The 16,755-nt window shown below is 35.3% G+C and overlaps 1 protein-coding gene across 4 annotated transcripts in view; it reads left to right on the forward strand.

Annotated features, from left to right (window-relative positions):
• NHSL1 (NHS like 1) overlaps window positions 1-16,755 on the forward strand; it is a 272,510-nt gene that overhangs the window by 236,454 nt on the left and 19,301 nt on the right. For 3 of the 4 annotated variants that reach the window (XM_027850634.1, XM_027850635.1, XM_027850638.1), the window contains exons 4-5: window positions 7,889-8,081; window positions 13,621-13,752. In XM_027850634.1, the coding sequence (XP_027706435.1) occupies window positions 7,889-8,081; window positions 13,621-13,752 (325 nt within the window). The remainder of the gene's footprint in view (window positions 1-7,888; window positions 8,082-13,620; window positions 13,753-16,755) is intronic. The other variant, XM_027850636.1, reaches the window with a different exon arrangement.

The following is a 16,755-nucleotide window of genomic DNA, read 5'->3' on the forward strand; positions in this document are numbered from 1 at the left end:
GAGGAAATACGAACCTAGGTTTCTCCTGTGTGTAATACATTGTCCATCACAGGTTCCCTACTTACACTTGCTCCGAGAATACTGTCACAAAGGAAAAGCAAACAAATGGGTGGTAAAAAACCCAAGTACCTCCCATAATAACATTCTTTGTAAGAAAATTACAACACATGATAAAGCTGAAGAGCACAATGATAACATAAATTATCTTATTTGAATTGGTAAAAATAGGGAGTACAGTTTTCACAGTAATTTTGTATGTCTGTATGCATGTATGTACAAATTAGGTAGCTCTACTCATTAGGAAAATCCTCCTTACATCAAATCTAAAATTGCTTCTTCAACTTCCACGCTTATTCTGCCTTCTGAGGTCAAGCAGAAAACATCAAATCCACCTTTTCCAAGACATACTTGAAGGAAAAGTTCATGTCCTTCTTAAGTTTTCTTTTCTTCAAGTGAAACAGTCTTAGTTCCTTCAGCTAATTAGCATATGGTATGATCTTGAGGCCCTTCACTATCCTAGTTGCTACCCTGTGGACAGTCAGCAGCTTATTTATCATTGTCCTTCAGGTTCTTAGAGCTGAAATCAATATTCCAAAAGTAGTCTCTGAGCAATACAAACCAATTTCAGGAGCAGAATTTGTAAGAGAGAGAGAGAGAGCGTACTTACAACTTGGAGGATTGTATAGGCAGTGATATCTATGAAGTTGGCTAGAGATCTTGTGAGGCTGAGGTATGGAGGGAAGGTACACAATACTCAAAAAGTAGAGAACCAGTTGTACAAAGGTAAATGATGGAGTGTAATGTGTTGGGAATAGCTAGCAAGCCAATTTGATTAGAACAGAGAGTGCTTGAAGGGGGGAGTAATATGAAATAAGACTGGAATAGGTTGATGCGGGGGGCAGATAGTGAAGGGCTTTAAATGGAAAGCTGGAGCATTAATATATCTTATCTTAGGGGGAGCCACTAAAGAGTTTTGAATGAGGGGTGTCATATAATCATGTATGTTTTAGAAATGTCAATTTGGCAGCTGTGGAGGGTAGAGGGCAGAGACTGGAAATAGGGAAACTAATTAAGAAGCATAAATCCAAATAAGAAGTTATGAGGTCTTCAAATGTAGTAGTAACTGTGTGAGTAGAGATAAGGCTATACTAGAAATGTTGTGGAGGTAGAATTAACAAGACTTGGCAATTTATAGGATATGGAATGAGGGAGATGGGAGAGTAAAGGATGACTCCAAGGTAAAAACTAGGTAGTGCCCTCAACAGAAATAAGGAAGTTTTGAGGAAGGTTGAGTTTTAGGGAAAATATGAGTTTCCTTTTTTGCATGGTGAATTTGAAATAAGGAACACCCAGTTAAAATATACAGGAGGCAAATTGGTTAAACTGGACTGGAATTGAGAGATTAAGGTTAGATAGATGTTTAGGCTTCAGCGTTACCTAGCTAGAGATAATAATGGAAAGCATGGGATCTAGTGAGATCACAGGAGAAGTGGAGAGTTAGAAGAGAAGAACTTCTAGGACAGAGCCCTGAGGGACTCCTATGCTTAATTGATAGTAGAAGGATAATGATTCCACAGAGAAAAATCAGAAAGAATGGCTATGTAGAGAGGAGGAGAAACAAAAACAGAACAAAAAAAACAGCATTGTGGAAGCTAAGGAAAGAAAGAGTATAATGGAAGGGGGTGGGAGGTTCACCAGTATCAACCACTGAAGACAGATCAAGTAGTAGCCTGAGGACTGAGAAAAGACCATTTGATTTTGCATTTGAGATCATTAGATTGTCTTTAATTAAGAGTCTGACATCCAAGATATATTTAGTGACCCAACATAATTACCTACTCTATCCTTCAGAATATTTATAGCAGTACTTTTTGTAGTAGCCAGGAACTTGAAACAAAGGAAATGCCCATTTAATGGGGAAATGGCTAAATAAATTGTGAGGAATATGAAGAGTACAAAGAATCATGGGAAGACTTATTTGAAAAGATAGAAGGAACCAGGAAAGCAATAAATACAACCAGGAAAATAATATACATAATGACAACAATGGTATAAAAGGAAAGAACAACAACAATAGAGAAACCAAGTGCTGTAAGGTTATAATGACTAAGGTTGGTGCCAAAGAGGAATAATGAGAATGTACCTTCTTCCTTGGGACTATGAGTATAGAACTCTGAATATAATGTCAGATGTGGTTGATGTTTCTGTTTGTTTTGCTGAACTTTTTTTTTCCTTTCTTTTTATTATAAGGAAGGGAATAGTAGAAAAATATGTTGGGAAAGGAGGGTAATATAAAAACAAAATATTTATAAAAATTAAAAAACAAAAACAATAAAAAGAGGTTATTAGTAAGTGTGGAGATAAATGGATGCAGAATATAAATTGTAAGAGATTGAGAAGTGAGTGGGAGCTGAGGAAATGGTGAATGATCTTTTTGAGAAGTTTGACTGTAAAAGGGAGAAGACATGTAGAGTGATAACTTGAAGGAATAATGGGGTTAATTGAACGGTTTTTTTTAAGGTTAGGGGAGACATTGTCATAATTGAAGGTGGCATAGAAGAAGTCAGTGGATAAGGAGAGATTGATGATGAAAGAGTGGGAATGATTTGTAGGAGAGGGGAAGATAAGGAGGAGAATGGGTTAAAGAACAGCACACTAAGAAGAGTTGGCCTTGGCAAGAAAGGACACTTCTTCATGAAAGACTGGAACAAAGGAGGAAAGAATGAGGTATGATGAAGAATTTTGACATTTTGAGAAGATAACTATGGATCTATTATTATTATTATTTAGTAAAATAAGAGATGAGATCCTTTATTGAGATGGAAGAAAGAAGGAGGATGTTGAAAGTTTTGAGCAAGGGGAGATTTGGAGAATGATAGTCAATCAGGCAGGAATAAAAAAGGGTTTCCCTATATTAGTTAGAGCCCTGTTGAGATTAGATAACATAAATTTATAGTGAATTCAGTCAACACAGTTGCCTTACTTTTTCTAGCAGCAATCAACAGCATATAAAGTAGGAGCAAAGAAGAATGATATTGCGGGTAATCCAGACTTGATGCTTTGCAGGGCCTGACTGGAAATAGGACAAATGAACAAATTATTCAAGCTAGCTGATGGTATATGGTTGAACTTTTCAGCTATAGGGTAAATACTGAAGGGTAGAAAGTGAGACTACCACAGGGGAGATGGATTAGGAAAATGAGAAGGACTGGAGAGATCATGGAAAGTATGATTAGTAGGTTAGGAGGAATGAGGTTGAAGGTGACAGTGAAGGTTAGGAGGATGGAATTGGAGAGGGAAATTTCAGAGATCTGAAATACTGAGGTAGAACAGTTATGGATAATGATCAGATTGTGGTCATGCGGTTGAAGTGGGGTAAAGATGGGGTTCATTGACATTTAAGAGGTTGGTGAGTAAAGAGGCCAGAGTGTTTGAGAAGATGTTACCATGTATATTGATTTCTCTACTATGAGGTCAGAGGTTGGGGTAGAGAAGAAGAGTAGGATCCAAGACCTGAACCCCTTGAAAAAGGATAAAGAATAACCTTTAGGTTAGTAGATAACTTCAACAAAGATTGGATAATGTGTCAGTCAATGAACATTTTTTAAGTACTTACTGTTTGCTAGGCATTGTGCTAAGCTCTGAGGATAAAAAAAAATAGGACAAAAGATAACCCCTGCCCTCAAGGAACTTACAATCTAATGTGAGAGATAACATGCTAACAAAGCAAGTTATATACAGGATTAAAGAAAATAGGATATAATTAATGAAGGGAAGGTACCAGAATTAAGAGGTTTTAGGGAAGGATTCCAGTAAAAGAAAGGATTTTCATTGGGATTTAAAGAAAACTGGGGAGGTCATTAAGCAGAGTGGAAGTGGGAGAGTATTCCAGGCATGGGGGACAGCCAGAGAAAATTCCTGGAGCTGAGAGATGGAGTGTCTTGTTTGTGAAATTGCCAAAAGGCCATTGTCATTGGATTTAAGTGTACATGTTGGTAATAAACATCAATGAAGTAATCCTCAAAGGAGAGCAGGTTGCTGAGTTATGAGTCAAAGGAATTGTTTGAAAGTGAGAATAAGCAGCAAAGATATGCCTACTCTTCTTGACTTAAGGCTTCACAGGAATGAGGAGAGCATTAATATTAGAGACAATGGTTAAAGATTCATTTTCTTCTGAAGAGAGCAAGGTTTTTCTTGGTACAGGAGGGTGGAAAGAATATGGAAGAATAGGAAGTGAAGAGGTTCACTAATTTGTGACCATAGAATGGATTTCTAGACACAAAATGTATTAGGAAGGCATGGGAAGATGTAGACACTGGAAAGGTGAGGCTGGGGAGGATGTGAAGAGTTCACAGACAGTTAGTAGAGAGGGAGTCATCTCAAAAGGTAATGATTCTGAAGTGGATGTCATGTTTTAAGAAAGACACTGAATATAGAGGTTGGTAAATAGTGGATCATGGCACTGACTTATTTCTCCATTTGCATTAACTATTATCTGAGCTTTACTTGCCTGGGATATTTTCTCAGAAGAGTATATGGAGCTTTAGAAAATGTATTATCTTTGTCATTTGTCATATTGATGCACTCCCTGGTGACTGCCTCATGGAAGCTGAGGTATACAGTATAGTATTGTTTCATTGTGACAGTTATCAATTCTGACACTATCAAGGGAAAAGTAGGTTACTGGGGTCTATCACCAGCATTGAAACACACAATGGCAGAACAGTGTTTCACCAAAAATGAACAAAAAAGAGAAACTTTTTTGTAATAGAGAATAGGATTGTTCATCACCTGAATACTTTGCTTTCTTTCCATTTAAAATGAAACAACAAAGCAAACCTTATTTTGTTAATATTTGGGTTTTTTAAACCATCATATTAGACCCCATTATAAAGTTATCTTAACTTCATTTTTTAGGATAAGTTGAGTAAAAGTATCTAACCTTATTTCCAGTTATAATTAGAGGGTTCCCACTACCTTGAAAAGTGACTCATTTGAGAGACAGATAAATTGTCAATCCCATTCCTGGTTTTACTACATCCAAACATGAATCCAATTATCTCCACTGAATTATAGATGTAGAGCTGGAAAAGATCTTAGAGATTATATACTCATTTTATAGAGGTGGAATCTGAGCTCAAGAAGGATTAAATGATTTATCCAAGGTCTTTTAAATATATGCATATATGTATATATGTATGTGTGAATACATATACATATCTTTATGCATATATCTCTATATCTCTCTATTTGGGATATATAGTGTTAGGGTGTGGGTAGGGGTAGAAATGTTTGCAGAGAAAGACAATAGGATGTCTTCTCCAAAAGAGGCTGAGCATCTCTGATACATCTTTATGCTTCAGTTTCCATCTGCCTTTCAATCATCATTGCCAACTACCACAGTTTGATTAGAATGGCCTCAAATTTGAATCATCTTAATTATAATGACAGACAAATTTAAAAAGGACAAATATAGTAATATTAGTGAGACCTGTTTTTAAATTGATGTTCTTATTCTTTAGACCTGTCCATGCCATTAAAAAAAGTCACATACCACTTTCTTTGTTGTGCCTTAAAAATAAAAGAAACTGGAACTCAATTAAAAATAGTTTATAAGAGGGATATCTTGAGCCAACTATACTGGGATTTACTAATGAATATTCAGATTTTAGTATGCCTTTGCTACTATCATCCACTAAATATATACACATATATGTAACACATGTATACTTATATACCTATGTACCAGTTCTATTTTTTCAGGAATATATTTTCTGTTATAATGACAGTACATTAAGTTTGTATTGTAACATGCCTATGTTATATTTGTATTGTAACATGCCTATGTTATATCATTCAATGCTCTCAATAGCCTTTTGAGATAGAGTGAGCATTCTTACTCCCATTTTGCAGATGATGAAACTGAGGCTCAGCAAAGTTAAGTGACCCACTCAAGGCCCATAGGAAGAGCAAGTGGCAGAGGTGAAGCCAAGGAATAGATCTTCTGACTTGTCATGCAATGTTCTTTCCATTATACTATTGTCTTCTTATTGTGACTTTAGTGCTGTTTTTCAAATTTTATTGAGCTGAGTTGTCATAATGTAGTAGAATACTGCACTTGGGACCATAATAACCTGGATCTGAGTCCTGGTCAGGCATTCCCCAGCTGGTTGCATGACTTTGATCAAGTCACTTTATTTCTTTGACCTTGTTTTCTCATCTATAAAATGTATGCCTACACTATTCATCTTAGAGGATTGTTTCAAGAATCAAATGAGAAAAGAAAATGGATACAAAGTTAGCTATGTGAGCTTTAAAGCACTATTTGAATGTCAGGGCTTATCTTTATTATTGTTGTCTGAGTAAGTAAAGTAATTTAAATGGTAAAATAACCTTAGTAATTGGCAAGCAATCACCACTACCTATTTTAAATAATGATGATGATGATGATGATAACAATAATATCATAACAGTTTTTCTACAACTTATATTTCATATTTCCTCACAAAATGTTATAATGAAATTAGAAATGGATCAAAATAGACTTTTAAAAGAGAGTGCATTTTGAATGCCTTATTAGAGGAGTTTCTATTCAGTTACTATCTAGTTTCCCACAAAAGCAAAGTTGCTTGACCCCTACAGCATCTATTTTTGATGAGTCTGCAGTGTCTTCTTGTCATTGAGTAAAGCTAAGCTGTGGCTTTATTTAAGTTCATCACCAATGGATTGCCAAAAAAGTTCCCCCTTTAAATAAATACGTTTTAAGGTGCTGTGGGAAGAAGGGCATTGAAGGTTATTTTGTTAGTATGTGAATCTTTATCAAAACCGATGCAGCAAGCAATGTTTCCTATAGAGCTCTGATAAGGTTCAGAGTAAAGCTTTAGTAAAGCTTGATATACTTTAGCAATTTCACACTGATGTTTCTGTATATTTATTTACTTATGTTTTGAGAAGAGCAGGAATGGTTGGTCTGCAATAGCTGTTTCTTATAAGAACTAGCCCTTAGATCCAAAGTCCGGAACAAATTAGAATAGGCTTAAAAATTGTGGTATGGACAGTTTTTTTTTTTTTTGCTGGATTCAAGAATTATTTATTAAAATTGAAAATATAACCCCTAAGCAATAGTGTTTCATCAGCTTGTCTCTCTAGGCCCACGGAAGAACAGCACAGTATCTCAGAGTTGCAGAGAATTTCAGAGGTCAACCTAGTCATACTTGTATCTGAACAAGAATTTTTACAACATTTCTGTCAAATGGCCAAATCCTTCAAGCCTTTGCCTAAAGACTTCCCAGTGAAGGGGAGCCTCTCTGGGCCTCAGTTTCTTTATCTGTAAAATGAAGAGGTTGTACCAGATGCTCTCTAAGGTTCCATCGAGCTCTAAGTCTATGACTCTGCGAATCCCTGACTTTATATTTAATCCTATGAAATTACATCTTAGATGAAGTCCAGTTTTCTGCTTTTAATTTTTGTTTTCTGAATCCAGACTGTGTCACCAAGTGCACTGGTTATCCTTCCCAGTCTTGTGTCACCCGCAGATCTGATAAGCAAATCGAGTTTGCCTTCATCCACATCTCTGGCACAAAATAAAAAAACAAACAAACAAACAAACAGTTGGAGATATGTTCAATTAAGGCATGATCTATTTATTGATGAAGCTGTGCTGGCTTTTGAGGTTTACCACTTCCTTCTTAGATGCTGACTACAAAAACCACTGGTAAATGTTCAAGATGTACGAATGTTTTCCTTGGAACCCTCAGTGTCCAACCTTGCCAGTTATTTCGACTAGATCAGATTTGTTAGACTCTGGTTAAAAAATAGTAAAATAAAATTTTAAAAGTTGTATTCCTCAACTATTTACATGCCATGTACCCTTCTCTTTTTCTTTCAGTGTTCTGTCGATTCCTCAGAGGAAGAAAAACTTATTGCTACCAAGGGAGTCAGAGCTCCAACTTCAAATGATTTATCTGATATTAACACCCAGACAAATTGGACCAAGTCACTTCCACTGCCAACACCAGAGGAGAAGATGAGACAGCAAGCGCAAACAGTCCAGGCAGATGTGGTTCCTATTAATGTAACTGGTATGCGTTTACAGTTCAATCAAGTTTGGTATGCTTCTGGGGAACATGTGCAAATATAGGCTAGGGCCTTTTAAAATTTTTACTTATTTTTTTCTTACAGAATTTTACCACTTTTGCATTTAGCTATATAGCATAAATAATGCTTTTATCTGCAGCTTAGCACTTAATTCAATGAAGAAAATGTTAATTTAAAATTAAAATTATCTGCCTGTCTTACTAATGGTAAGGCTTGAAGGTAAAACTTGATGTTTCAGGCATTCAACTTGAGAAAGATTTTTTCACGGACATACCTGCTGTCTTCTAAGATTTCAGTTGTGGAAGAGGTTCTCGTGGATTCATAGGTTATTATTTTAGCACACCTTAGAGATTCTATTACCCAAAACCTGATTGTACAGTTAGAAAAACTGAGACACAGAGAAGGAATATGGACTTGCTCAGGGTCACATAGTTAATAGGAATGGAACTAAGGCTAGAATCTAGCTCTCTGACTTGTAGTCTCTGAAGTGTAGTCCTTGGTAGTAAAGATTTGATGCTTACCTCAAACTTTTTTAAATGGGAGAAACAATACTGAATTTTGGAACACTCTTTGTTAATGATCTCAGGAAGAAATATCTACAGAAGTTATTAAGGCCTAAGAACATCAAGTACAGTGGTTTCTCTAATAGTGGTTACCATAATAACTAACAACTACTCACATTCACATTCTCTTGCACTTTAAGAATAACAAAGTGCTTTTCTTTCAGTACTGCAAAGCAGATAGTACAGGTGTGATTTATTTCCATTTCATAGATGAGGAACCTAAGGATCGGAAAGGTTAAATGATTTGTTCATAGTCACACATTTTTTTTTTAGTGTCAGAATTTGATCTGGTCTTAGTTTTTTGGTTTTTGTTTTGATTACTAGATTTCTGGAAAAAACAACAACAACAATCCAGCAAAAACAAAAGCACTGGATCTTCGTTCAAATTCTAACACTGACAGATTTTTAACTTTGAAACAAATGATACATATATGAGTGTGTAGATGTAATCTATACATATATGTGTATGTGTACATGAATGTATTATATATATCCATGTATAACATATGTGTCCCTTAGTTTTAAAGTTTAAAAATTTAGAATGTGATAGTTAATTGTCAAACTTTAAATCCACATTCTTTTTTAGTATTAAGAATCAACTCTCAATTATCTGCCATAATTAGGCTAGAAATAGAAAGATAAAGTCCAGAAATGGTTCTTATATGCATAGTTTTCTTTCTTTGTGAGATTTCCCTTCTTAATATATAATCGTAGCCAGCAGAAAATGGGGAGGGCAAAGGGTTTGGATAATGCATAGACTAGATAATCCACCCCTAAATAATGCAGAGTTGACATTTTCAGTCATTTTAGACCAAATATAGGCATAATAGACCATCTATACTCATTATAGATCAAATATCTAAAATATATTCTGTAGTTTTAGAGCCTGAGAGGGAATAAAGTGGTAAGCAGGAATGAATTTTCCATAAAATCAAAAACAATTCCCCTAGCACCAGTACTGTGTGTGAGTGAGGCTGCCACTGCTCCCTGCCAGCAGAGGCATCTGCCTAGTGACACTGGTGACTGTGGAAGTGGCTGATAGCAATAAGTTTTTTTCTTGCTGGTTGCTAAAGGTTGTTTTTTGTTACTTAGTAGCAACCACTCCCTATTTTGAATTCTTGAAAATCCTAACAAAAAACTAGTTATTTAAAACTCCATGTGGTCTTCATTCCACATATGTTTATTTCATTTTAGACTTGCACATCATATTTCATGCATGGCATTTTAATCTGTTCTATTCATAACCATTACCATTGATGCTCCTATATCTTGTAGTATCATATAACTATCTTTTTGTAAATATAAGTAGTTGTCTTAAAGCAAAACTTGTCCTTTTTTGTGTGTGGGGGGGAGCCTTGGAAGTTAAATCTCATAATTCTAACCAGACAATAAAATCAATACATAATCATGTAATTCAAATCCAGAGAAAATATAAAATCACAAGCTGAGATGAATGTTACTATAAAGCTCAAGATTTTGTTAGGCATTATTAGGAGACTACATTAGCATGAGAATAAAAAAGAGCAAAGATAGGAGACTTTTTAGAACAAAGGATTATTTACTAAGTGATTTAAAATTAGTGACATAAACATTGGCAGAGAAGAAGCTCAGCATTACTTTTTAAAGAATAAGTTCTCTTTGGCAATTAAAATGCTAATCAATTATAAAAGATAGGTACATGCATATCAGATACAAATAAAGTACTGGAGTTAAGAAGAGAGGTCATATAAACATCCTACTTTTTAAAGGATATAAAATATTTTTTAAAATAGTTGTCCAAATTGACCCATTATATGACTTTCTAATCTTAACTATATTACTAAAATTGAAAGAAAAAAATTATATTTTGATTCTATTTCACTATGAGTTTCTCTACACCTTAGACATTCTGTTTACCTACAATGACTTACTTAGTAATTTTAATTTGCATCACAGAGGGAACAGTTTTTTCTTTCTAAATAGGTAGTTTTCATATAGTTTTTGTAGAAATTATAAAAAAAATTAAACTATGAAAGGGCTTGGAGACTAACCATTGTAGCTACTTGTAGGGCATTACTTTATGCCCTCATTTATTTGGGTGGACTAGTCACCCTGTAGTCTGTTCAGTGGGACAGAGTACACTTAAATTTATCATTTAAATCTGGAGTAAAGCCTTCAGGCACAGAGATGGGACATTAACACAGCAAGATAGATACCTAGGGTTAAAAATTGATTAAATCCCTTGGGTCTTAAACCAGATGGGACTGAACAGATTCTAGAATAGAATATTCAGGGAGATGGAATGAGAATTTTTTTTTTATTTTTATGAAAAGTGGTATTGATTGTACATGATGGGTAGGTTTGTAGCTTATCTAGCTGGAAGGAAAATATCTGGTGATAATGGATAAATTAAGCTTAGAATCAAACAAAATGACCTAAAAAATAAGAAATTAGTATTAAATAAAAGTATTATAAATAACAAAAGGTAAAATGTTACAGAGTGCTGAAATTTTGAGCAATTTCTAGATGAGAAATACAAATTGCTTCATTAACATTGACCTTTTTGGACCCAGATCTAGTAGGAGCTGTTAGCTCTCACACTACCAGATGGCAGACAGAGTAAGGAAAGTTAACTGGGTTCAAAGTGTAAAAGAAGGTGATCTTCATATTCTGATTGTTTTTGCTACTAATAATATCCTTGAAGCTTTTGAGTTTGTCTTTACTTTTTTTTTGCTTTTTGGCTAGGCAATGGGGTTAAGTGACTTGCCCAGGGTCACACAGCTAGTACATGTCAAGTGTCTGATGTCACATTTGAACTCAGGTCCTCCTGACTCCAAGGCTGGAGCTCTGTCCATTGTGCCACCTAGCTGCTTCTACTTTTTTTTTTTTAAGGGAAAAAGAACTGGAGGAAAAAAAGTGCAACTTTCTATTACCATTCTGGCAAATTTTCTATATATATCCTATATATATATATCTCCAGGGTGTCCCAAAAGTCTTCATGCAATTTTAAGCTGTAGTAGCCTAAATAGCTTTTATAGTTTAAGTAAACTTTAATAGCTTAAAAGTGCACAAAGAACTTTGAGACAGCATGCATGTTCATGTGTGTGCATGTGCACATGCATACACACATACTCACACAGATGGTGACAGGAACTTTGATTTCTTTGTTATAGGAACTCCCGAGTGGCAAATCCCTCTTCCAATGTGGGTTGGTTTTCTACCACAATAGTTGTAGAGAGATCCCAAGAACACTAAAAGGTTAAATGACTTGCCATGGGTCACACAATCAGTGGTTTGTTGTCAGCAGGACTGAAACTCAGGTCTTCTCAACCTTAGTCTGGTTCTCCATCTGCTCTACTAGACTCCCTCTCAATATTACATGTAAATGTTAGCTATTATATGTGTACAATTTAACTTACTGAAGTGAATTGATGAACCATGGTTCATCTCTCTCTCAGCTTCTCTTTGTTATTTTTACATAGTAGTGTTTCTTTAGGCAAAATTAAGTCCTGGTATATTCCAATATTACAGGGCCTTCTCTTCTTAACACATCTTACCTTTCTCTACCAGGACCAAATTTAATGACAAAACTCCTGGAAAATAACTGTACTGCATATAGGCAGTTAATCTGCTTTCCTTCTAAGTTTCTTTTTTTTTTTTTGTATTCAATTTTTATGAGATCACTTGAACTTTACATTTTTAATAAATCTCTTTTTATAAGAGATTTACAGATTTTGTAATTGCTGTTAGGTGATACAGTAGTGCCTAGAGTCAGGATGATGTAAGTTCAAATCCAGCCTTAGATACTTGCTAGCTGTGTGACCCTGGGCAAGTCAGTTAACCTCTGCTTGCCTCAGGTTCCTCAACTGTAAATGGGAAAAATAATAGCACCTATCTCCCAGGGATGTGGTAAGGATGGTATGAGGTGATGTTTGTTCAGTGCTTAGCACAGTGCCTGGAACATAGTAAGTACTATATAAATGTTAGCTATTGTTATTCTTATATATTATTGTTATTATTTTTAAAAAAACGTAATTGCTTTGAGTGTTTTGAACTCTCACAATTTCTCTGCTTTATAATGATAATAGTAGATGGATATAACCAGTATTTATATCTAATGCTCAGTTTTCAAAAGAAAATAATTTGGCCAATAGAAAAAAGTTTGTTCTGAAAGAACTGTATTTTTTTTAGAGGGGGAGGTGATTTTTGACAGCTCAAAAAAATGGCAGTTACACAAACTTAAGCCCTAGAAAGTCATATGGGTTTACCATTAGCATTTTTAAATATGACATGAGCCTAAATGGCTGTACTGTTATCAGTTTTTTCAGCTCTAACTACATCCAGCAGTGTTCCTGGGTCTCATTGGGGAAAATCACTCTATCATTATATGACTTTTTATTGGTTCCAATGGATGTTTTTGGCTATCATAAAAATTGCTATATTTACACCAGTTATCCATTGGGACATTCATTTGCTCATTTATGACATACTTACTATGTGTGAGGCAATATGCTAGTCATGGTAAGGAGTATGTAAAGGTCTTTCAGTCTTCATGGAGATTACAATTTTGGAAAATTACAAAAGGAATGGATAGTTATACAAACTATTGGAACCACATAAAGCAACTCAATAACAAGGGATCCCTTTCTAGATAATATGGTAACCCTCTTCTAACTTTAAATGTGATAGAAAGACATTTGCTGCTGTCTTGCTCTGTGTTTGGAAAGTAGCTGGGAGATACTTTGTGGTTTTGCTACTTTGGGAAGTATACGGGTATTGAAAGTGTGGAAGCCAGCCTTGGTGTGATAGTGTGCTTTATTTCTCTTTTTTTCCCCTTAAGCCAACATCCTCATCATATGACTGAGCTAACATCATTATTAATGCCTTTTTTCATTTCTACAACAAGCTACTGGAAGAAAGTGCATGGTGTCAGCGTGCTTCAAATTAACTTTGCTTTGCTTGTTCCACTACTCTACATTAGGGGAGAATTTCGACCGCCAGGCCAGCCTTCGGCGGTCTCTAATTTACACAGACACTGTCGTAAGACGGCCGAAGAAAGTCAAAAGGAGAAAGACTATTACAGGAATCCCTGACAACATACAAAAGGAGCTAGGTATGGCTCATCAGAACTGTATTTCATTGCTCTTCATCCTCACTGCCTGTTATTACTAAACTAATCCCATTTACTCATGCTCATAAAACCAATACAGTCTGATGGCCTGTTGTGATTTTTCCTACATGAGGCCCTTTGAAGCAAACTTAATCCATGACTAGCTTGGTGAATTTGGGTGAGGTGGTGGACAGAGGGGAGAGTATTTCTAATCTGAACTGGGATTGTAGAAATTTATCTGTACAGCAGCTGGTGCTTTAAAGTTTTATAAAGCATTTTCCTCATGGCAACTCTGTGAATTGTATTCCTGGGAGTTTGAATATTCTCACAGGTGTACTTATTCAGGAGTTAACCTTTCACTTAATTTAAAATTCAAATCTTCAGATGAGAAAGGACTGTAATCAGATAACTTGGCAATGGTGTTGAAATTTTGTGTCCAATAAGACATATTCAAAACTTAGTTTGAGAATAATTTAGAGAACACATTGATTATATTTCACATACTAACTACCTCAGTGGAATTATTTGCCAGCAGCAGCATCCATGAAAACAGTTATCAACATTTAATAATTTGCCTTTAGGATAGTTATAAGTTTTTTTTAACTAACATTATCTTCTTTATCCTATAGTAAAAGTTTGTGAGGGCTTTTGACCTCTTTTTTTCATTTCTACATTTTTCCAAAATGTCTTGGGTATAATTTTTATTTTCTCCTTCATGTTTAGAACAACTCTAATCTTATTTTCTGTAATGCTGTCTCAGAAAGTGATTTATTCAGGACTCTAGGAATATCAAAATAGTTCTAGTTTTCCTAATTCTTAACTCTTTTCCCTGTGGATATTTTTTCTTTAAGTTTCATGCTTTGGAAATAATTTTCTTTCCTTTTAAGGCAAATGTAAATTCATAAAAATTACTCATTCATAAGAAATTACTCATAAGAGTTGCTCTACATTTGCTTAATACTTTGTTGTCCCCAATTTTATCATGGCAACAAATAGCTCTGCTATAGCATGCATTCTATGTCTTCTCTATATCCAAGATCATGAAACTGGTTTCTGCCAGTAAAAAAATGAGGGTCTGAAAGAACTGGAGTTAATATAGCCACAATACAATAATACATTCAGTGTGATATAGCTCTTTTCCCGCCCTTTTATTTGACCCTTTCTTCAATTCCTGAAGTGCATAAGCTCTGCTTTGCCCCCCCCAACAACATTCAAAGACATATTTTGCTGCTTTATCTTCTAGACAGCAAAAACATGGCTATACTAACCCAAATCTGCATGATTTGGTGAAAAATCACAACAGAGGTAAACAATGCTCTTTTCTCATAATGGGAGGGGAATTCAGGCATAGAAGAAAGGCCAACCACCCACAAAAGTGTGAAATGAGTGATATTCATCTTTAACATCTCTGTTTTATTCCTATCATACCTCCTATTTTAGTGTACCACAGTCTATTTAATTGCTTTCTACCCTTTTCCTCAGGGACCTTATTCTGACTAGGGTAGATATTGTAACACCCTTGCCAGGCTTACCCTCTCGAGGACACTTGTACCTTTCTCATCAAAATTTTATCTGCCCACTCTTTAAGGAACTCACTCCCTACTAGGCAATGGCAAACAAATCTGGAATGCAAATGGGATAATTTGTTACTCTCAGAAAAGCATTTGGATTTTATCAGATGATTTCTGGAGAAGACCTTATAACCTACTATCCCAAATCTAACATATTGCATATTGCCTCCACTTGATACAGATTTCAGCAATTCATGCCTTAGCAGATAGTCATCAGAAAACTCATGGGCTCTGCCACCCTCCCCTGCATTTATAATATTTATTGAATCATCACAAGAAGACATTTGACAAGACTTAAAAGAACATTCTTAGTAAGGGGAGAAAATCCTACTAATAAGAAAGCATCCATTTAGTCCTTAGAGATCACATGCAGAATGAGTCAGTAATGCAGGATAATGATCCTATGGTGGTGGAGGTGGTGGTAGTGGTGGTGGTGGTGGTGGAGCTGGTGCTCTTGTTGGTTTTGGTTTCAATTGCTGTATTCTATGAATTCAGTGGGCAACAAATAATCTGTTGTGGAACTAATGCTTCAAGCCTTTCTAGACTGGTTTAGGACCTGCCAGAGCTTGTATTCTTGCCCAAATAGTACCTTTAAGCTCTGATGAAACATCAGAGTAGGATTCAATAAACAATGGAAAATTCAGGTTCTTTGGCAAATGAATGGGAGGAATTTCTTGGATGGTCTGGGTTTTCAGTTGTCATCAAGTCATACCATATAGGTAGCTACCTACTCGTACTCACAAAACCTGTAGCTTCAGAGGTCACACAGTACAAACCCCTTCATTTTATAGATGAATAAACTGAGGTTCCAAAACTTATTTAGCCTATTGCCCCCTTTTGAAAAAAATTATTTAGTGCTCCCCTGCCTGAAATCTACTTTCTTTAACCCTTTAATATTTTTTTTTCAAAATTTGCATCATTTCAAAAATATAATAAAATATGTATTTGTTAAAATGACACATCTTAAATTTAATAATTTGTTGTAAATTTGTGCTTTTTTCCTTGCATTGAAATTTTGATGATGCAATATTTCATCATGTAAGTATAGTATCATATTGTAAATAAGTCATTACATGCACATATTCCTGCCTATGCCTGCTGGACTTCTCAACAATATGCTCTTCGCTCACCTGCCAATACTTGCTTTTTAAGACCTGTCAGTGGACTTGACCATTGATTGATTATAATTTGCATTTTGTGTGTTTATTTGGAAAATAATGTAATCACTACAATTTTAATTCTGTTATAGAACAAATGAAACATATATGAATGATTTTTCAAATTTTTCCTCTCTTTATGCTTCCACTGCCCCTTTATTTTTATTCAACACCCTCCAAATGCACCTGAGGCTACTGCTGCCCCCCCATCATCATTCTAGTGCCCCCCAGGGGGCAGCATAGCCCGCTTTGGGAGCCTATAAATAAACTGAAGCTCA

Source organism: Vombatus ursinus, unplaced genomic scaffold (genome assembly GCF_900497805.2).
Source record: "Vombatus ursinus unplaced genomic scaffold, bare-nosed wombat genome assembly UNPS02009132.1, whole genome shotgun sequence".
In the NCBI taxonomy this organism is placed as follows: Eukaryota; Metazoa; Chordata; class Mammalia; order Diprotodontia; family Vombatidae; genus Vombatus; species Vombatus ursinus.